General features: G+C 39.3%; 1 protein-coding gene across 22 annotated transcripts in view; it reads left to right on the top strand.

Annotated features, from left to right (window-relative positions):
* Positions 1-23,408, top strand: part of nfixb (nuclear factor I/Xb) — a 133,333-nt gene extending 109,925 nt beyond the window's left edge. For 12 of the 22 annotated variants that reach the window (XM_057344978.1, XM_057344980.1, XM_057344976.1 and 9 more), the window contains 6 exons: positions 1,244-1,318; positions 7,792-7,920; positions 13,491-13,669; positions 14,332-14,479; positions 17,067-17,158; positions 19,256-23,408. In XM_057344978.1, the coding sequence (XP_057200961.1) occupies positions 1,244-1,318; positions 7,792-7,920; positions 13,491-13,669; positions 14,332-14,479; positions 17,067-17,158; positions 19,256-19,270 (638 nt within the window). In that variant the 3' untranslated portion in view covers positions 19,271-23,408. The remainder of the gene's footprint in view (positions 1-1,243; positions 1,319-7,791; positions 7,921-13,490; positions 13,670-14,331; positions 14,480-17,066; positions 17,159-19,255) is intronic. The other 10 variants (XM_057344979.1, XM_057344997.1, XM_057344977.1 and 7 more) reach the window with 7 other exon arrangements.

Genomic DNA, 23,408 nt, shown 5'->3' with positions numbered 1-23,408 from the left:
AACTCTTTTAAATAGCTATAATGTGTCTGGTGTCCAGACCGAATCATAATTCATGTGTGCATGTAACAAATGTTAATTGTGATATTTATACCAAAACACACGTGTAAATGTGTAACTCAAACATATTTCTGACATTTGAACAGAATTAGTTCCCAGTGTATACAGCATAAATAGATAAATGCTTTACTTTTAACAAATATTATTTTCTGAAATGTTTCGGGACATTTTCGTTTTTTTATGTGAAATTATCAAAACATGCAGTTAGCTAGCGTAGTGTAAAGGGAGAACAGCTGGCAGAGAGACTAAGCAACATAATCACACTTTTACCAAATTGGCGGCGTATGAATTCATACGTTTTTTGTTCTTCATTTTTTTTCATTTATAAACCTGCATGACCGCTTCAGTGGCGGCGAGGTAGGAATGGGTTCATGCTTGCTAAGTATAATCATATGCTTTCGTACAATTCACACCCGACAAATAAGTACAATCGCCACCTCATAAAATAGTTTTCATTTCCTGTAAAATCAGGTTGAACTGAGAAATTAATATAGATGTAAGATATTATATAGAAAAAAACACTTTTTATTTTTTATTATAAAAAAAAACACCGACCTCTGGATGATCGAACGGGAAGTGCTAAAATGCTAACTCTGTGTTTTGTTGAAACGGTGGTTATTTGTGTGAAATTGGAGTCGTGTAGCTTTGGAAACATGACATGTATCCTCACGCCAAATCAGTGATTTAACACAAACGTTCTCATAATGTCGTTCCAAACCTGTATGACTTTCTTCTGTAAAACACAAAAGAAGATCATTTGAAGAACGTTGATAACCAAACAACACGAACCACACTGACTTCCATTTTACGGACACAAAACCTCCGAGACATTTATCAAAATATCTTCTTTTGTGTTCCACGGAAGAAAAAGTCATATACAGGTTTCAAACGACAGGCACATGAATAAAAATTACAGCATTTTTATTTTAGGGTGAGCTGTCCCTTTACATACAGTAAGTTTAATTGTACAGTATGTACATACAGATGAGGATGGATTGTGAAGTGGCGTTTCTCACATTTAGTTGTGATGTTCTGCCCCGCCTCTGATGGGACAGTTTGTGTAGTTTTCAGTGTTATGACCACATGACGTGTGTAGTGCTTCTCTCCAACCATCCAAGAATACCCCGTCTCTCTTTCTGTCTGATTGTTAACACTATTCTTCTCTTCCCTGTTTGGGTTTTTTCAGTGCAGCACCATTTGGCCAGTATGCAGGAGAGGAAGATTAAACATGAAAACGAAGGCGTGCAGTTTCCTTACCATGGTTAGAACACATTACCCTTATATTTATATATACAGTATACAGTATATTTATGTGTCCCACGTACTGTACATGTGCACAGCTGTGTTCTGTACGCGTTTATCTCTCTCAATGTCATTTCAAACTTTGATGCATCACACACGTCATTCCGTCCGTCTGATTTGCTGTTTGCTGGTGGGTTGTTTTCTCCTGTGCTTTTATTTTGTTTCATACATCTTCTCATGTTTCTGGAATATTACATGTGTTGTGTGTCTTATAGACCAAACGTTTATGAGATCTCAAACATAAACCGGTCCCCAAAATATACAATGCAAATGCAAGTGTGATGTCATCGGATTCGCATGCAGCCCTCTATTTCTAATACCTTTATATTAAAAATATGTTATTTCTGAATATTGAAAATGTCCCTCTAACAATGTAAGAGAAACGGTTTCATACAGTTTGTAGAACGTTTATTAATGACTTATACTATAATGGTAATAAACTGCATTACTACTTTTAAATGTTACTGCAAGGACGTTACTTTGACCTTTTTTGAGAAATTTGAGAAAACGTTTAACTAATAATTAGGGCAAAAAGATGAATAATTATCAATAATTATGTCAAAAGCTTAATCGCGATTAATCGCATCCAGAATAAAAGTTTGTGTTTACATAATATTGATCTGTTTACTGTGCATAATAATTTTGTATTTATTAACACATACACATCCATGCATATATTTAAGAAAAATCTAAATATTAATAAACATTTATATATAATTTCAATTATTGGTAAATATAAATAAATACATGTAAATATTTCCTAAATATGTATACTTGTGTATGTGTTTGTATTTATAAATACAAAATTAATATGCACAGTACATAGACATATGTTATGTAAACACAAACTTTTATTCTGGATGCGATTAATCGCGATTAATCTTTTGACAGCCCTACTAATAATATATCACTCACTTTTCACAATTCACTCGGTTTCTATAAGAAAAAATAAGGCTCAGCCATACATTGTTTCTCTTATTGTCAGTTTCTAAGATGCAAGTCATGGGTTCTTCAAAAAGCATATTTGTTTTGTTTTTAGTTGTACTTTATTTATATTTTTATTAGGGCTGTCAAACGATTAATCGCGATTAATCGCATCCAGAATAAAGGTTTGTGTTTACATAATATATATCTGTGTACTGTGCATATTAATTTTGTATTTATAAAGACAAAACATACACATACTTGTCTATAAATTTTAAATGTATAAATTTATATTTATTTATATTATATATTTATATTATTTATAATTGAAATTGTAAATAAAAGTTTATTAATAGTTATATTTTATATTTTTCTTAAATATATGCATTTATGTGTATGTGTTTATAAATACAAAATTAATATGCACAGAACACCGGCATATATTATGTAAACACAAACTTTTATTCTGGATGTGATTAATCACGATTAATCGTTTGACAGCCCTAATTTTTAGTTTTTATTTACATTTTGTTTAATTTTTAGCTATTTTGTTATGTGCTTTTTAAAATTTGTATGCATCTGTTTATTTTTTATATTGCGATATGATTTAAATTAGTTTATTTCCGTTTTAGTTTAGTTTTTATTTGTCGTCAGTTAATCATTTTAGCACCTCAACTTAAACTTAATTCACTTTATTGCAAAGGCAACATTTCAATTTTTCGTTAAGTTTTTTTTAAATAACATTTAAGCTGTCATTTTATTTGATAAACTATACACCGATATATCGGCCAACAATCGATATCGGTCGATACAAGCACTATCGGTGTGAAAAACAGATGATGACGAGGGCCTATACTGTATATCCTGTCAATCAAAAGAGGACAGGAAAATGCAATGGATTTATCTTCTGTATTAAGAAAATGTTGAGAAACATTATCAGTTTGATGTTCAATATTAATAATCATTAAATTCATTAATAACATTCAGAAAGTTAAGAAATATTGATTTAATCTTCAGAATTGGTATCGATTGAGATATTTATGCATAACAACCTCGATCTCCTCCGTGAGCACATACGTTTATTGCGTCATCGTGCTCTCAGTGCACTGGCTGTGTAATCACGTCTGTGTTTGTGTACTTGCGTAGAGTACTTGTGTGTTTCCGGGCTTAAGGGCCATCTCTTGTAAAACACACACCGCTGCCCACGTCATGGTAAACACACACACACACACACACTTAATCTAGAGAAACGTGTAAATCCCAGCAAAATGCCAGCATGCTCAGGTGCTCCGGGTGTCATGGGAATACACAACACACACACACACAGTCTGCAGGCACCAGAACTCATGTCCAGATGGCACCTCCATGTGTCGACAGCGACGGTAGCCGCTGGGTTACAGAAGACATCTGTTACGCTGATGATGGTGGTGATGCTCGGAGTGTGTGAACTGCGTTACGCTCCGAAGGTGATTCACTACCTGAATGAGGCTTTGGCAACGCTGCAAGGTGACAGTGTCATTTATCATTAAATCTGGTGTTGCCTTCTTACACGGGCGGTTTGTGAACCCGCTGATACTTCAAAGAAGAGATACGTTTAGACTACACGGATGTGCTCTCTTTTATCATTCCACCTTTATGAAAAGATCTTTTTATACTCGGTATGTAAATTATGCAATCTTAAAATGATGCTGTAAATGATTGGAATCTTTTCCAGTCCTGGAAAAGTCTTGGCTGGCCAAAAGGATCGGTGATTCACTGTGAGGACGTGGCAGAAGCGCTTGTGTTGGATTCGACCGGTGTGTGTGTGTGTAAAACTGGGATTTTTTGGATGCTTGGATACGTGTATGTGCGAACGTGCGTGTGTCTGTTTGAAAGAGTGTGTGTAGTGTGAGGGAGCGTTTTCTGACAGGTCAAGGTTTGTTTGGCCGCCAGCTTGTTAGCGTGGCGCGACGAGAAGGTCACGGGAGCGTTTGATTGGCTGCCAGTCTGAGTGTCGTGGCTGGCACTGAACACAGAAGTAACACATAAAGACTTATATCCTCGTATACACACACATGCGAGAGAGAGAGAGAGAGAGAGAGAGAGAGAGAGAGAGAGAGAGAGATCACAGAAACTTCTGCTTTAACTCCAAAGGTGCCATGTTGTCAGGCACGTACAGAGATGCATATGTTTAGATTTATTATTTGGTGACTATAGCCACAACCTCATGCATCTCATTATATTTATACATCGTGATTTTTTTTGTTCGCGGACTGTATTGGCAGTAATATACACATTTTATTTTTTTATTTTGAATGATTGTGCCACATGCATTTATATCTTCTTTATTAAATCAGCTTGCACACATTAGTGAGTTATCGTCTAGTTTTGTGTGGGTTTTATAAGAAACAAAGCCAATAACAATATCACATAAAGTTTGTTTAAGCAAATGTCTTTTAAGTTCCTCAACCTTTTTTTTAATTATACTGTAATAATGGAGCGTAATGTCCACCTTTATGCGAGTTTGAATATGCATTTACAGCCGGAGAAAAAAATGTCCATTTCTAGATGTATGGTGGTCATTCCAGTCCAGTGTCTGTAGAATTTCAACAAAATCAAACCTCAGCAGTGACAAAGTCATCCATCAGCAATGTGAAAGACTGACAGCATGACAAGACACATGAGAATTGTGATCAAAATCTAAGTTATAACATAATAATTAAATCCTAAATACATATATTGTGATATATAGAGAATATTACTGCTGTATTGCTTAAAAGTGAATATGAACTTGTTTTCTTTGCCGTATTTGAGGTCTGAAAAATACAGAGCATCTTTTCTGTTATTTTCACCAGTTTCTCCGGTTTTCATTTTCTGCAAATACATGCAAATAGAAACAATACTTTTGTTTGAAATTTGGTAAAAATATTGTTAGTAGCTCACAGAATCAGAAAAACCTCTGAACTGGTCTCTTAATTTTTTCCGAGGCTGTATATGGTGAATGCAAATATTGCACAACGTATTGATTGCAGTATTAATTTATAAGTGCAAGTTATGCTTTTGTGCACATTTACATTCAGACTTGCATAAACAAAAACGTTAACCTTCATTTTTGTGGTTTAACCCTTTCATCTTCAATTTATTTGAATTTATTTATATGATTTTTTGGTTAAACTTTATATTAAGGTACACAAATTCATCATTAACTGCTTGCTTATTAACATGCATATTGGTTGTATATTAGTACGTATAAATCACATATTATTGCTTTATTCTATTTTACATCCCTTGATCCTGCCCAATACCTAAACCTAAACACGGCACTATAAGCAGTAACTACTAGGAGTTTATTGAGGCAAAAGTTGTAGTTATTAGTGAGTATTGGTCCCTATTCTAAAGTTTTTCATCAAAGATGTTTTCCTTCTATGTATATATATAAACACAGCAGCATGAGATATGAAAAAGGTTTTTTTGCATAAACATAAATTTTCATAATTTTCATAAAATCATGTTTTTTTATTGTGCAGTTAGATTTCACAGAGTCACAGATGTACAACAACGCAATAAGCGCAACTTAAAATGTATCGTTTTTTTAAACATACAAAAAGTTCTAAATGTTTTTTTATGTGATAACCTCACATTTTTCATGTGTCTTGTCATTCTGTCAGTCTTTCACGTTGTTGTCGGATGACTCCTGAGTTTTAATTTGATTGAAATTCAACAGACACTGGACTGAATTGGCCACATGACATCTAGAAATGCCCAAATTTGGAACGGTCTCTTATTTTTTTCAGCGGCTGTATTTATGTATGTATATGTGGCCCTGTCTTTAAACCTAAATTGTGTCTTTAAATCACCGCTTTTTATAATGATTTCCTTCAAAACCGGCCACAAGAGCGATCATAAAGTCTTTTTCTGTCCATCCACCGACACGTTTGGCTGTGTTTCTGGGTCAGTGAGTAAACCCGTCGTATTTTCAGCCTCCAAACGTTTGCCAAACTCCCGACAGCTCAAGCCAGCAACCCTGCGGCCTCCGCTTGACATTTACAGAATCAGGAGGACACGTTAATGCTCTGTTAAATATGAGAAGAGCGACCCGGCGCACACTTTCTCCTTTCATATTTCTCAATTTCTCCCTCACAAACGCTTTCCGCCCCGTCGTCTTGGGTTTGGCGTGAGGGTTTCAATCTGCCACTTAAACAGAGCGGCTTGTGTGGTTCTTGTGTCCGGTGAAAGCCTCACATTTGCTTCCCCAAACAAACTTTGTTTAAGGGTCTTTTTATGTGGCTGTTTGTACACTGTTTACATTTATTTATTGACTCGTTTCAAGCGCTGGTTTGCAGAATCTAAGTTACGGCCGTTATTTATGCGGGTGCACGTTTTGAGAAGCATTCTCGACAAGCGCTGATCTGAACGCAGATGCGCGTGGAGTCGGTAAACGTGTTTAACAGACTTCATGTGGTTTGGCTTTGCATCACTTTGTGAGTAGAGATGGACAGTAGTGAAGCATTTTTAATTTACTCAAGTATCTGCACTTTATCACGATGTTTTTACTTCGGAAAAGTTTACTTGACTACTTTATAAAGCGTATATCATACTCTACTCCACTATATTTCATAAATATTTTCTTGATGTTTTTAATAAAATGTAGTACTTTCTTACTTTTAAGTTAATATGATAAGTAAATATCATATTATGCTTTATAATGTAGTGACGTAAAATTTGTCCAAACATTTTGAAAACACTCAAGACTTAAAATACTTCTTGACTGTCCACCTCGGTTTGTGAGTTTGTTTTGTGTGTTGTGAGTTTCGTTCTGTCATTTTAAACGTATGTAAAGAAGATTTTCTAAAAATGGAGGATTGCTTTGTTTCTTTGTTGGTTTTATGTGATGGTAAATCTTCTCTTTGTATTGTTAAATGACAATGTGATTTTATGATATTTATTAGACTTTGTTATTTGTAGTAGTGATCAAATGATTTTAATTTTTCTATGATATAAAATAATTAAATTAAAGCAAGTGAATTGCTTTAAAATGAATTGCTTTATTTATATAGCACTGCTTCTCGTACATTTTGTGCGCACAAATAAATGTCAAAGACTTTTAAAAAATAGTGATATTTATTCTTTGTCGCTATACCTTTGTTTGGCAATTATAGGAAGACCTGACTGGATTACTTTTGGTCAGCTACTGTGGTGTAAATTTTTCATACTCAAAGCTGAATAGAGACCCTTTCTAGACCAGGCTCTTGTCCAGATCCTATAGAGAGCATATCCAGACCCTGTCCCGCTTTTTCCTGCGCTCCACCGCTTCAGAGCAAAGCTCGCACCCTGGACCTGACTGACTGCCTTCTCTCTACCTGTTTAGACAACAAAGACATGAAAGTTGACAAGAGTAGATGTAATGATATGACCATCAGCAAAACTGTAGCTGCTCATTGTAGATAAGCTCATTTTTTATAGATGGAGATCCCTGATTAATTAAATCCACATCTCTGTTCTGCCATTTTGTTGATCCCATCCCACCAGGGCTCTCGTCGCCTGGTTCTCTTAAGAAGCCGGGGAAATTCGATTTCAACGCTCTGTCCGGCCATACGAGGTCTGCCCGCATGCCGTTCACCCATCACCCGCTGCCCATGCTGGCAGGTGGGAGACCAGGTGAGAGTTCAGAGCCCCTCCCACCCCCTCCACATCCCTCCCCCTCCTGTTCCCGCTCCCTCAGGCTCTCGGGCGAGAGCGTAGCGCGCGGTGGGGTTGGCGAAGTTTGGGGAGCTCGTGTTGTTTTGCTGTAGTCGCGTCGGGCGAAGGAGCTCAGCTTGGAGCGTTCGCCATTCGACCCCACCACCCCACCCCTCCACCTTCTGCCCTGTGCGAAGTTGATTTGTCTTGTAGTCTGTCTGTCTTTCAATGTGGTGGTTTTTTTTAACTGAGTTTTTTCATTAAAAGTCTTCTTTAATGCATTCAAAACATTAGAAAATAAAGTGTTTCGAGGGTGTTTTGAAGTCTCTAAATAGTTTCAAAGCATCTATTATTGACTTAAAAAGAATAAGATCGATAGAACAGTTGCTTTGTCAGATTGAGGCATGACAACAATTTACTCAATAGATGGGCATACAGAAAAGACAGGCAGACAGATATATAGACAGGCAGACAGACAGATGGACGGGCAGACACAGTTAAACAAATGTACAGACAAATACGAAGATAAACAGACAGATAGACAGGCAGACAGATAAATAGACAGACAAATAGATAGGCAGACAGACAGTTAGGTGGACAGACAGACAGAAAGATAGATACACAAATAAATAGATAGACAGGCAGATAGACAGATGGATGGACAGGCAGACAGTTAGGTAGATAGACAAACAGATAGAGAGATAGATTGACAGACAACTAGTTAGATAGACTGGCAGTTAGACAGATGTACAGACAGACAGGTAGATAGACAGAAAAATAGATAGATAGACAGCCAGTTAGACAAATACGAAGATAGACAGATAGACAGGCAGACAGACAAATAGATAGGCAGATAGTAAGATAGGCAGACAGACAGACAAATAGACAGGCAGAAAGATAGATACACAAATAAATATATAGACAGGCCGATAGATCGATGGACGGACAGACAGAAGGTTAGGTAGATAGACAAACAGATAGGTAGATAGACAAACAGATAGATAGACAGACAACTAGTTAGATAGACTGGCAGTTAGACAGATGTACAGACAGACAGACAGTTATGTAGATGGAAGACAGACAGACAGTTATGTAGATGGAAGACAGACAGACAGACAGATAGATAGACATGCAGACAGACAGACAAATGGATAGATTTTACAGGCAGACAGACAGACAAATGGATAGATTTTACGGGCAGATAGACAGGCAGACAGGCAGGCAGACAGACAGATAGAGAGACAGATAGACAGGCAGACAGACAGACAGACAGGCAGACAACTAGTTAGATAGATGTACAGACAAGCAGACAGACCGACCGACCGACAACTAGTTAGATAGATGTATAGAGACAGAGAGACAGACAGACAGATAGATAGACAGACAACTAGTTAGATAGATGTACAGACAGGCAGACAGACCGACCGACAGACAACTAGTTAGATTGATGTACAGAGACAGAGAGACAGACAGACAGATAGATAGACAGACAACTAGTTAGATAGATGTACAGACAGGCAGACAGACCGACCGACCGACAGACAACTAGTTAGATAGATGTACAGAGACAGACAGACAGACAGATAGATAGACAGACAACTAGTTAGATAGATGTACAGACAGGCAGACAGACCGACCGACCGACAGACAACTAGTTAGATTGATGTACAGAGACAGAGAGACAGACAGACAGATATATAGACAGACAACTAGTTAGATAGATGGACAGAGAGACAGACAGACAGATATATAGACAGACCGATAGATAGACAGACAACTAGTTAGATAGATGTACAGACAGGCAGACAGACCAACCGACCGACAGACAACTAGTTAGATAGATGTACAGAGACAGAGAGACAGACAGACAGACAAACAACTAGTTAGATAGATGGACAGAGACAGAGAGACAGACAGACAGACAACTAGTTAGATAGATGGACAGAGACAGAGAGACAGACAGACAGATAGACAACTAGTTAGATAGATGTACAGACAGACAGACAGAGACACCGACCGACTGACAGACAGACAGACAACTAGTTAGATAGATGTACGTACAGACAGACAGGCAGACAGACAGATAGATAGACAGACAACTAGTTAGATAGATGTACAGACAGAGACACCGACCGACCGACAGACAGACAGGTGGATAGATAGATAGATAGATAGATAGATAGATAGATAGATAGATAGATAGATAGATAGATAGATAGATAGATAGATAGATAGATAGATACAGAGATAGACAGACACAGACAGACAGAGATAGACAGACAGATAGACAGACAGACAGAGATAGACCGACAGACAGACAGACAGACCGAGACAGACAGACAGACAGACCGAGACAGATAGACAGACAGACAGGCAGACAGACAGAGATAGACAGACACAGATAGATAGATAGACAGACAGACAGCGATAGATAGATACTGTAGACAGACAGACAGACAGACATAGATAGACAGACATAGATAGATAGATAGACAGACAGACAGACATAGATAGATAGATAGACAGACAGACAGACATAGATAGATAGATAGATAGATAGACAGACAGACAGAGAGAGAGAGAGAGAGAGAGAGACAGACAGACAGACAGACAGACAGACAGACAGACAGATACATAGATAGATAGATAGACAGACAGAGATAGACAGACAGACAGACAGACAGACAGACAGACACAGACAGACAGACAGACAGACAGACAGACAGATACATAGATAGATAGATAGACAGACAGAGATAGAGCAGACCAGACAGACACAGACAGACAGACCAACAGTCAGACAGACGTACAGAACACAGACGACCTAGAGACGTAGACACATCAGACAAGACAGACTGGGATAGATAGATCGATAGAATGACAGACTAGACAGATGAGAGAGCAGACGAATAGAAGACAGAACAGACAGACAGACAGACAGACAGACAGACAGATACATAGATAGATAGATAGACAGACAGAGATAGACAGACAGACAGACAGACAGACAGACAGACACAGACAGACAGACAGACAGATAGACAGACAGATACATAGATAGATAGATAGACAGACAGAGATAGACAGACAGACAGACAGACAGACAGACAGACAGACAGACAGACAGACAGACAGACAGACAGACAGACAGACAGACAGACAGACAGACAGACAGATAGATAGATAGATAGATAGATAGATAGATAGATAGATAGATAGATAGATAGATAGATAGATAGATAGATAGATAGATAGATAGATAGATAGATAGATAGATAGATAGATAGATAGATAGATAGACAGACAGACAGACAGACAGACAGACAGACAGACAGACAGACAGACAGACAGACAGACAGACAGACAGACAGACAGATACTGTAGATAGATGGATGGATGGATGGATGGATGGATGGACAGACAGACAGACAGATGATAGATAGACAGACAGATGATAGATAGATAGATAGATAGATAGATAGATAGATAGACAGACAGACAGACAGACAGACAGACAGACAGACAGACAGACAGACAGATAGATAGATAGATAGATAGATAGATAGATAGATAGATAGATAGATAGATAGATAGATAGATAGATAGATAGACACACAGATGATAGACAGACAGACAGACAGACAGATGATAGATAGATAGACAGACAGACAGATGATCGACAGACAGACAGATGATAGACAGACAGACAGACAGATGATAGACAGACAACTAGTTAGATAGATGTAGAGATAGATAGATAGATAGATAGACAGACAGACAGCGATAGATAGATACTGTAGACAGACAGACAGACAGACATAGATAGACAGACATAGATAGATAGATAGACAGACAGACAGACATAGATAGATAGATAGACAGACAGACAGACATAGATAGATAGATAGATAGATAGACAGACAGACAGAGAGAGAGAGAGAGAGAGAGAGACAGACAGACAGACAGACAGACAGACAGACAGACAGATACATAGATAGATAGATAGACAGACAGAGATAGACAGACAGACAGACAGACAGACAGACAGACACAGACAGACAGACAGACAGAAAGACAGACAGATACATAGATAGATAGATAGACAGACAGAGATAGACAGACAGACAGACAGACAGACAGNACAGACAGACAGACAGACAGACAGACAGACAGACAGACAGACAGACAGACAGACAGACAGACAGATAGATAGATAGATAGATAGATAGATAGACAGACAACTAGTTAGATAGATAGATAGATAGACAGACAACTAGTTAGATAGATGTACAGACAGAGACAGAGACCGACTGACAACTAGTTAGATAGATGTAAAGACAGACAGACAGACAGACAACTAGTTAGATAGATGTACAGACAGACAGACAACTAGTTAGATAGATGTACAGACAGAGCGACCGACACACAGGCAGTTAGACAGATTTACAGACAAATACGTAGATGGAAAGATAGACAGACGTATAGATAGGCGAACATGTAGATAGACAGGCAGATAGACTGATGGGCAGACAGTCAGTTAGGTGGATAGACAGACAGACAAATAGACTGGCAGAAAGATAGATAGACAGACAAATAAATAAATAGACAGATGGGCAGACAGACAGACAGACAACAGATCTCTTGTTGTGTGGTCATGTGTTTTTTGTGTTACAGCGGTTATGTTTAGAGCTGTTGTTGTGGTGCGGGGGGGATGGGGGGTAATTTGTGGCACCATTTGCCTCCATCTTGAAGCTTTGGCTGCATCTCTTTCCCTAATGGGATTAAGGGATGGATGATGACAGAGTGAAAGAAATGGAGGGAGAGTCTGGACGGCAGAGCTTTGGCTGGGAGCGTCTGGGTTACAGGGAGCTTCTGGAAGTTGGCAGACTGTCCCGGGCAGCTGGGAGTCCTGCTTGGCCTGAGGAGAAAAGATCTCGGCCCATTCCTCTCGCCAAACAAGAGACGCTCTTAACGTTGCTCTTACTGCGAGCGAGTGACCAAGAACCCCTGTGTATTTATGTCTTTATTTAGATCATTAAATCCATATATTTCTATTCCAATGGCGTTTTCTGCAGATGGTCAATGAAGTGTTTCTCAGAGTTGGATTCGTGTTTAAGGCAGCAGTGATTCCTTTGTGTTGCGTGTGCGTGTTTATGTGTATGATATCACATTTGCTGTTCGTGCGAGAATTAAATCGTCCAGTTGAATGAGTGATCACTTATAAAACTTGCAAAACACGGGTGCCACATATACACACACTTACTGTATATATTTAGAAGCTTACAGTAAATCAATTTCAAGCAGCGTTAATTGGAATTTTAGAATAAAAAACTAACATTTACTTTATGTCCTCAAAATGGTTTTATCATGATTTGCTCATTTCTAACTAGTTATGTCCACTCGCACACAAATTCTGCTGTACTGTATCTAAATCATCGTCATCCCTCGCATCAGTGCATGAGCTCATTGTCCTCACTGCTAATACTCTGGTATTTCTATAACGTCTACATCACTAACTCTCTCTCTCTCTCTCTCTCTCTGTTTGTCAGCAGGAAGTCCCCGCGCCTCAGCTTCCTCTCTGCACTTCCCCTCTCCCTCCATCATCCAGCAGTCCAGTCCGTATTTCACCCACCCCACCATCCGATACCACCACCACCCGGGGCAGGACCCGCTCAAGGAGTTCGTGCAGTTCGTGTGCGCCGACGGATCAGGACAGGCCAGCGGTCAGGTAAGAGGAAGTGACATCATACTGGACAGGAAGTCCAGTACTTCTCCCCTACTGGGGAATAATATTTGCCTTATGCTTTCTGTTTGTGTGGCAATTGTGCAACATACAAAATATAATATAAAAATGAAATAAAAGTAGATAAAGTAATTTGAAGATGTAGCAAGATCCTCGTGTGACATCTTGGCTTTAGTTTCTGTAAAATGAAAACAACCTGTCTGTTTCTTGTCTTTGAGACCGACCGCTCTGTCATTTTTCTGTATCTTGTGTTTGTCTGATCTTGAGTTCATCTTTAATTCCCTGTCCACCTCCATATGACGAAACCCATCGGTACAGCGTCATAAAAGTGCCTTGTTTTTTTAAGCCCAGGTTTCGCTTCGACGTCATTTCACAGACCAGAACCTCACCTCTCCATCCATGCTTCCCATTTCCTCTTCCTCACTCTCTACCGAGAACCCTCCATCTTGATTTTCTTTGCAGCTCCCTCACCGCCCCGTCTGTGGTGAACACGCAAACACACGCACAAGAAGCGAACATGCATCCACCATCATTTTGGTTGTTTCACAGGACATCGCTGCCCACCACCCCATCCTTTGTTTTTCGTTTTGACATTTGCGGGGTGCCGGCTGTGTCCGCCCTCCTCACCCTATTTGTGTCGTCTGCAGCCGAACGGAGGCGGCCAGAGCAAAATGCCGGGCTCCTTCTTGCTTCCTCCACCCCCCCCTGTGGCGCGTCCAGTGCCCCTCCCAATGCCAGACTCTAAACCCAGCAGCACGCCCCCTGATGGTGGACTCACCTCACCCACATCTCCGTGTAAGTGACCCCCCATCCCACCAAACTCCAGATCGGCAGGGAGAAAGCGGGCCGAACGCCGGGCATGTTCGTCTAATCAGAAACCAGAACGTTGAGCTCTTAAAACCAGATTTTCTTAAAGGGGAAGTGCGTCATTTTACTTTCAACGATTTCACAAAACTGCGCAGGAAGAATCGATAGGTCATATTTGCAAACGCTGGCAAAACGTTGGTCTGTTGATTTATTTATTTTAAAACTGTAGTGAATTATCTGACTGACTGAAAATAAGAGAATCTCGCCATTTCGTTTGTTCGTTGGTGCAGAAATTACGCACTTCTCCTTCAAACGGATAGTTCACTCAAAAATATTTTTTTCATCTTTTATTCACCCTCATGTCATTCCAAACCTGTATGACTTTTTTCTTCTGCAGAACACAAAAGAAGATATTTAGAAGAATGTCGGTAACCTAGTAACGTTGAACCCCGTTGACTTTCGTTGTATTGACACAAAACCACCGAGACATTTCTCAAAATATCTTCTTTTGTGTTCCACATAAGAAAGACTCATAAACAGGTTTTGAGGGCAAACAAATGATGACAGAATTGTTCTTTTTCTTGCTCTGTACTGGTAGGGCAGGAATTACTGTGTTGCATGTGTTTGAACTTAAATCAAACCAATTCACAACGTTTGCGGGTGCTTTCGCAGTATCCTTGTTGTTGTTGGGTTTCACGCTGGTGCAGCAACAGTCGGTGGCGTAGCAAGCTTTAAATCTCAAATAAGGGTGCAAATTTAGGGCAGTTAAAATGGACTCCAAAACAGCTCTTGATAAATGCATTTGAAAGGCCCTTTCACACAACGCGAGTACAACATTCGCAATTGTAACGCTCAACTCATGCCTTCACCATTGACTCTTTCCGTTGCTTTGATTTGAGTTTGTTTTGCTTGACTTTAAGTTGTCGGTCGGCCTGTGGAATGGGCTCCAGTGCTGGACCAAAGGTCAGTGCATACACGACATGAGCAGTGTGTACGGACTGATCTGAAACCTGCACCTTTGGGCCGTTCAGAAAGGACGTGGCATATCGGGGTGGAAAATCAAATAACAGGTGTTCACTCACCACAGACGGGGCACTGGACGGAGCACTTGCCTTTGTTTTCCTCTTTTCTTTCATCTTTGTTTTTCCTTCCTTTTGTTGTCTCTCTTAAATTGTTTTCTGTATGTTTGCGCCCAAACTGTCTTTTTATGTGTTTATATGTTGTTCAACAAAGTAAACACGCTGAATGTTTTGTGCTACAGTACAGTGATTTTACCACAGTTACGACCCCCCAAAACTGTGAGTACAGTAGGCAAAGCAATGTCAATCACTTAAAGCAACTTGCTCTGGTGAACGCACTGCAAAAAATCGTTTCTATTTTTGTTTTCCAGTACAGATATCTAAAAGTTCTCAAATCAAGATATATGACAAAGAAAGTGACCTAAGATTTTGAATATTGTTTTCTGAAAGAAAAAAGAAAAGTTATGGAAGTTTATGCTTAAAACAAGCTTCATTTACCTGACAAGTGATCTAAGATATTCAATCTTTTCCTGATGAAAGAAAATATAAAAAAGTATGGTTCAAACAAGCAAAAATGTGCCAGTGGGGTAAGAAAAATAAACTTGAATTGAGTACTTAATTCAAATAAACTTTAGAATTAATTTTGACCTTTTTATTAAGTTATTAAGAGAATAATAATATTAAGAATAATGTATAATGGTATATATTTCTGCTTGTTTTAATCATGCATATTTAATTTTTTCTTCAGGAAAATATATAATATCTTAGGTCAGTGGTCAAGGAAACAATCTCGATTGAAGGATTTGTAGATATTTGTACTGCGAAACAAGACAAAAATACAAAGTAAGAACTTAAGTTTTGCAGTGTAATTCAGCTGATATGATTCAAAAATGTTAAATAAAAATAATTCTGTTTAAAAAATATAACTTACTGTAGCACTGAGATAAAACACAGCTTCCCCAAAATGATATAGTGATGCATCAAATTATCTGCGTTTTCAGAAATGTAAAAAATGAATATTATTATATTAGATATATAATAACGTTTGTTGTATGAACAAAGCAGCGTAACGTCTTAATTTCATCTTTTTTTTCAAACGTTTGGCAATGAAAGGGCTAACCGAAAGCAAACTGCAGAAAAACCAAACTCATCTTTGTTTTTATTTGTTATCACAAGCACATGTTTGATCTCCGTTCTAGATGAACGATTTCCTCACGGAGTCCATCAAATAAATGTGGATCCTCAAACTGCCCTAAATTTGTGTAGTGGCTTCAAACCTGCAGAATCAGAAACGCACGTTTGATTTGCTTTCTTGATTTCTGATCTCCAGCTGTGTGAACTGAGAACAGTCTAATATCCACAATTCCGCTTTAGTATTTGGTTTGGAAAAAGTGTGAAAAAGTTGGCACAAATTCGCAAAACTCACAAAATAATCGGCATTACAAATTGGCCTTTGCTCAAACGGCTTGCATCAACAGTTTAAAATAAACATAAAATAAAGTTAAATGTACTAATTATGTGCACTAAAGTGTGTTTCGTCGTTCTCTCTCTCTCAGCATACTCCTCGTCAGGCTCCACAGCTCCCAACAGGTTTGTCAGCATCGGATCACGGGACAACAACTTTCTGAACATCCCCCAGCAGACGCAGGTAATTTTGTGAATTACTTCTGATGTTGCCTAAAAAGCCCGAAAACGTGCCGGGATGTAAAAGTATCAGCCTGCTGTTTTTGTCTCTCACCCTTTCCCACGATGCCCTCTGCCATCTGGAGCGGGCCCGAGCTAACTCGAGCCATTCGGGACGGCGTGGTTGATTCGAGCGTTGTGAATGTGCGTCCACCGCACCGTGCCTTCTTCATCACCCAGTACACTTTACTCATTAATGTGTAAACCACATCCGCCTCGGGCCAGCTCCCTGCTTCTCAACACATGGTCACCATCTGAAGTTCTCTTTTCCATCACTAACTCACTCTCTCTTCTCACCCCTCTGCTGGTCGACCTCCAAGTATTACAGAATTTCTTTTCTTCCCATTACCCTTGGACTGTTTTTCTGTCTTGGGTTGATTCTTGACCCTATATCGCCCTCTGCTGGTCTTGTTTCTTAATGTTTATTTTCCCCTCTCTCCCATGGTGACTTTTTGGCTTCGTCTAACTTGCAGAATTTTTCCAGTCCTGTGCGTGTTCGAGAGGACGGAGTAAAGGAAACGCTTTCATTCCAACCTCTACGAGAGTCAAACTGCTTTGTGGACCCGAATCGCATAGTTTTTCAGTTTTGCGGTTCATGTTGCCTTCCAGATGTTTGTGTGAAGAGTGATTTGCGAGGCACTAATGTAAGAATCCAAGCAGTTGTTGCAAACCTGCTATGAAAAAGTATGAGCTAGAACTGAGATGAAAGCGAGACGGAGTGTGAAAAAATGAGTTTAGGGATGTTTTGCAAGGGCCGATGTGGAAATACTGTGGCCGCTAAAAAGCATTTGGAGACTTTCTGGTCGTCAAACGTTACTGTAATGTGTCTATAATTACTAACACCGATACACGTTTTAGTCCACAACACTTTTATGAGGCCACTTTGTGTCCATACAGCTCAATATGAGTTCTCCAAACACCACAAGATCAGCCGGCCAGAAGAGCGAGAAAGAAACATGAGACAGACAGAAGAAAGTTCAAGCGCGGCCCCTAAATCGAAAAGTCACGTCCCACCGTCTGGTTGCCCGTAGCAACGAGACATGATGTCACAGGCAGTTGAACTTGAACTTGGGGGGGGTTGGTCATTGCCAAGGATTACAGGGGGATGATGGTAAAGGGGGGGATTATGGTTTAGAGGGGAAGAGTTTCTTGGCCCGAGCGGCTGTTGGGCCTCAGCCCGGGGCAAAGTGTGGGGGGGGGGTTGGGAGGTGGATGGGACATGCTGGGGGTATATGTGAGACCTGCGAGAGGCAAGCACAACAAAAGTTAGACCCCCCATACAGTCCGTCTTCCTCAAGGTGTTTCAAGGATCCTCAAACTTGGCTCAGATGGAGAACAGATTAAAAAACTTTTTTTTTTTTTTTTTGGTGATTATTTTTTCCACACTGGGGTATAATGTGTGGAATTGTATTTTAACATGATTCAGATTCTGTATAAGCCTGCCCGTGTATCAGAACACCAGTGTGCTACGCATATTAAGTCTAGAAATGTGAATTCTATTGAACCGTAAAATTACTGGGTTTACTGGTGTATAAATCAGTTGTACTGTATATACTGGTGAATACATGCTATATAAATTCCATTCAGATTTATTTCTATAATGACTTTCTCTATTTTGCATCGTTGCATTAAAAGCAGCTTTACAGTAAATAGATGAGTAATAAAGATAAATGACAAATGTAAAAACACGAAATGATGACAAAACCAGGCATACATGCCTGACCTCTAGTGGTGTCGTGAGGAACTGCAGCTGCTGTTGTACTGTATATTTGCATAATCAAAATGACTTTACTAGGGTCAGACAGTGGGCTTAAAATTACTATGAAAATGACTAAATTTACCATGAAATGAGGGCAACAATTCTAGTTCTATGTCTTACATTTCCTAATGTTTTGATCTAGACCTACAATAGTTATCAACACGATCACATAAATAATGACGTAACTATTCCGATTCATTATTAATCCTAATATATTGTATTTGGATGTAAAAGTAAAGGTTTTTAGTTTGATTCACCTTTACGGTTGAATATTCCAACATTGTTTTTATTCATCTTTTTCAGTCATGGTTCCTTTGACGAGACCTGCCTGCAACCCGTCATCACAATTCGGAAGGTTTAATAAAAAAAAAGGAAACGTCGTATTTGAAAATCCACAGCCCCGCCCTTTTGTGAACACGTTCAGCCCTGTTTATCTGCCAATCATCAGATGCCCTTTGACCCCGCCCCCCGAAGACCACGCGAGGTCAGGGACTGACACGCACCTCAACGCAAGAACCAGCGGAGCAACTCAACGAAGAGACAAAATGTTACAAGGCACAAGGATGTAGTGTACAGTGGCCGAGAATTGAGTGGTAAACATTAAGAAATGACAAAAATGCACGTTTTGAAAACCCCAACACACTTAAACGTGCTGACGTACACCCCGCAGATGACACTAAAAGTGTTAGACGCCCAGTCGTTTAGTCTTTTTAAATCAGCATTTGGCAGTTGTTTTTTGTTTTTTTTTTTGCTTTCACAGGTAATATCTAAAGTGATCTAAGTTTAAGTACTAAACTAAATCAAGGCAGAATTATTGCACTACAGAATGCGAAGAGCACTAGTTTGATGTGCACTATTGAAGATGCGATACATGGCGAACATTATTTGCACATTTATGGCGGGAAAAACGAAACTGACACAGCACCCTTAAGCTACACTTAAAAGTACAGTTTAGCCTCAGTGCCAACTAAACACCACAAGGTAATCTAATAGGACCAATAATGCCGACCAGCAGGCTCACGGACCCCATTTTCAAATTGTGTTTTAAAGTTTTGAGGTCGTTCCCACTTTCATGTGGGGAGAAATGTGTGGTGTTATCATTGTCGTGTTTGTAGAGCCCCAGATAATCACTTCATCGTTTGGATTTATCAGTTTCTCTTTCAATCGGAGCCATCTAGATTTTTCGCAAAAATTCGAATCAAAATAATTTCCACAAATAAATACGGCTCCAGAGACATATCCACTTCCGTGTATTGTTTACTTAAATGTTTACGCTCACAGAAGTTCCAAGAACACGCAGTGTGTCTGCGGAGGGAACGAATGTGATATTATTTCATACTGTTCTTTTAAATTGTATCTTTCAAGATGTTTTAATTCGGTAACATTTCGGTATGGCCGTTAAAAGCGCACGCGCACATTCGCATTCGAACTATAAAGGGAAGCATTACTGCAGGGCAATCGTCATTCGTCTGTACATAAATATTCCCGTGGAACGACCGCAGGTGACGTCACTAAAAACATCGTTGATTTTTTTTACCTGTAAACTGCAATCTCACAAAATAACTGGACTGCCTGACCATGTATCTCAGCGCAGGGAAGCGCCGTTGCCGAAAGGCGGCCGTGTCAACGGTTTAGTCGAAAACGAACGCGAGAATTACGACGGCAATGGTCTTTTCTTTTCTAAGCAAAGGAAGTGCCTCTGTATTCCCATTATGCAATTTGTTAAACATGAATTCAGGTTATTTTCTTGCATATAAGCTATAGAGGAGCGTGAAATTTTTATGGAAAAAAAACAAGTGTCAGCTTACTAGTTACAAACATCTTTATATATACAGGATATATCCATATATATTTATATATACATTTTTTCGTTTTTCCTTTTTTGCCTAATAAGCTCAGTGGCAGTCTAGTTATTTTTTGAAGTATGACATGAGTTATCATAAATCCGTTCAGAAGTTCAGTCCCATAACCCCGTTCTGCACTCATAGGGAATAGTGTTCGGCAAAATCGGCGGAAATATGCGATTTCTGCAGAAACCGTTACGGATAGTGTAGAGACAGGAAGTGTTTGTTGTTGCAAAATGAAAAAAAAAGTGTGTCGAATGAGCCACGTGCAATGCCTTGAGTAGAAACTGTGTTTGTGAGTATTAGGGTGTACAGGAAAACCTAGCGGTAAAAAAACGTCTATTCTAGTCAAGTCCCACGCGCCCGGGACTCTAAATGAAAGGGCGGAGAGCGCGAGAGTAAAGCGTAAGTTTTGGGAATTTGTTTTGTAATATTTCTTTTTCTGCTTTTTTAATGTTTATGTGTAATGGTTTGTTCTCCAAATTTAGGAGGGCTGATGAGGCAGTTCGTCAGAATATATCACTAAATGAAACAGGTGCTTTTTATGGATTAAAGTACATTCTCTATTATACGTAATGATGCGACAAACGCAATTGTTATCTTAAAAGAACTTTTAGGAGAAATGTTCATTACTCTTTTTTTTGTATTTGAGAAGGGGGAGGGGGTTCATTTTGACCAAGGCTGTGACAAAAGGCATTTTCCCTCCAACCATTCCGAAAGGAGTTGACGGGAAATGTCCTGATAGGTCATTGCTGAGGTTTTACGACGAGCTGAAAATGAGATTTTTGTTCACACATGTAATCATATATCATACTATGCATTCCAGTTTTGTAGGACTTCCATGCTTTGGGTCGCCGAATAATGAACCGCCGTAGTCCTTAACAAACTTGAACTTTGCTGGTATTTTGTGTATGTGAAAAATTTCGAGATCCTTGAAAATATGACAAGATCTTCCCTGTTTATGGGAGAGGCATTAACACAGCACAGATCAACTACTTTGTAAGCCCATGTAAGCTAGAAACAGAAATTCGGGAGGCGTGATGTGAATTATTTTTATTGGTAGCTATAGCTAATAATTGATTGAAAACAATCAAGAAATGTCCAGGTCCTATTTTACCCTAAAACCAGAACAGAAGTAATACTTCAATTGTCATAAAAACGCAAAATAAGGCCTGGACGTTAGAGATTCAACCCAACGGAGTCCGCAGCCAATCAGAGCGAGGCACGACGAATATGTAACGGTTTGAACCCCTCCCCCTCTGAAACCCACCACAGCAGCCCTACTCGACCTGTGTAAAAATGACTCTCAGTATTTGTTATGTGATTTAGTGTTAGACTCAGAGCATCATAAAGGTCGTCCCTAAAAAGTGCCTTTTGTTCACAGACTCCATCTTGTAAACCCGAGTGGCCATCTTAAAAAGAAAAAAGACCCCTCGTTCGATCTCCTGCATCTTCTTCCGCGAGTTCTTCAAAGCAGTATATATAGTACTAAAGCAAATCGGTGTGACTTAGTTCCTCTTTTTATCGTTGAATAATTAAGAAAACTGTACAAAAAACGACAAAAAAATCCGTCTTTCTGTCTTGCTTTTTCTTCCTCTGTAATCTTGTCTTTTGCTTCCTTTGGACACTGGAGTAGTAGTTGCATAGCCATCTCCCTTTCCCGCGGCCCTTCTTTCTAAACGGGAGGGCTTTAAAATAATAAAAGAGTAATAAAAAAGCAAAAAAAAAAAAGATGAAATGTTGTCTGAGCAGAATGCATTTAGCTCACATGTTATTCCTGTCTGTACGCTTCACCTTGTATTCATACCGATCTTTCGCTTGTCCATTGAACAGTTAATGTATGTGAACAATTTTGCGCCGGCGGGCTCTGGTGGGCTGTTTGCTGGAGAAACCCGTCCGACAGAGACCGACGGCTGAGGTAGAATAGATAAGTTTGCGGTTCTTTTTTTTTAATCTATTTATTTCTTTTTTCTTACCAAATTGAATTTGATTCGCTGTGATCTGTTTGTATTGACGATGCACCTTTGTAATGGTTGTACGAGACCAGATATTTAAACTATTGTTAAAAAGTTCCTGTTGAGACGAAGCACCTTATCGGAACGGTTACAGCCCAGGGAAACACTCAAAAAAACACAACCGAGCCGAACGTTTAGACCAAAGTGATGCATGCCACAAAACGTGACCGAAATTTGAAAAACTCACCAGCAAAGACCAATACGGGCTTAACAACGACAGCATGCTTCCTACCACAAACGAAATTCTGTTAAGCCAACGTACACATTGCCCACTATTATTATTAGTAAAGCCAAATTGACATTTGGCACAGTCAGAGAACATTGACCCTCCCTGGTACTAATCGTCCTTTTTATTATTTTCTTTGACGTATTTTCGTTTTTGTACTCTTTTGGATGTGTTTAGAGTAGAATGAACCCTCGGCAGCGTCGGTCCTGTTCGGACGTCCACGAGCAGCATCTCTCTCAGCAGACACGCCCCCCCACAGGCCGCGGTGAAATGCATGTGTTGATTACAATTTCTTTTCCATAATAAGAAAAGCAGTTTGAAAAGAACAGCGCCTTTAACTGTTTGAATAAAAGGATGTTCTTGACTGTAAA

Source organism: Triplophysa rosa, linkage group LG11 (assembly GCF_024868665.1).
Source record: "Triplophysa rosa linkage group LG11, Trosa_1v2, whole genome shotgun sequence".
NCBI lineage: Eukaryota > Metazoa > Chordata > Actinopteri > Cypriniformes > Nemacheilidae > Triplophysa > Triplophysa rosa.
Note: the sequence above shows the minus strand (reverse complement) of the source record. Positions and strands in the feature narration are given on the sequence as shown.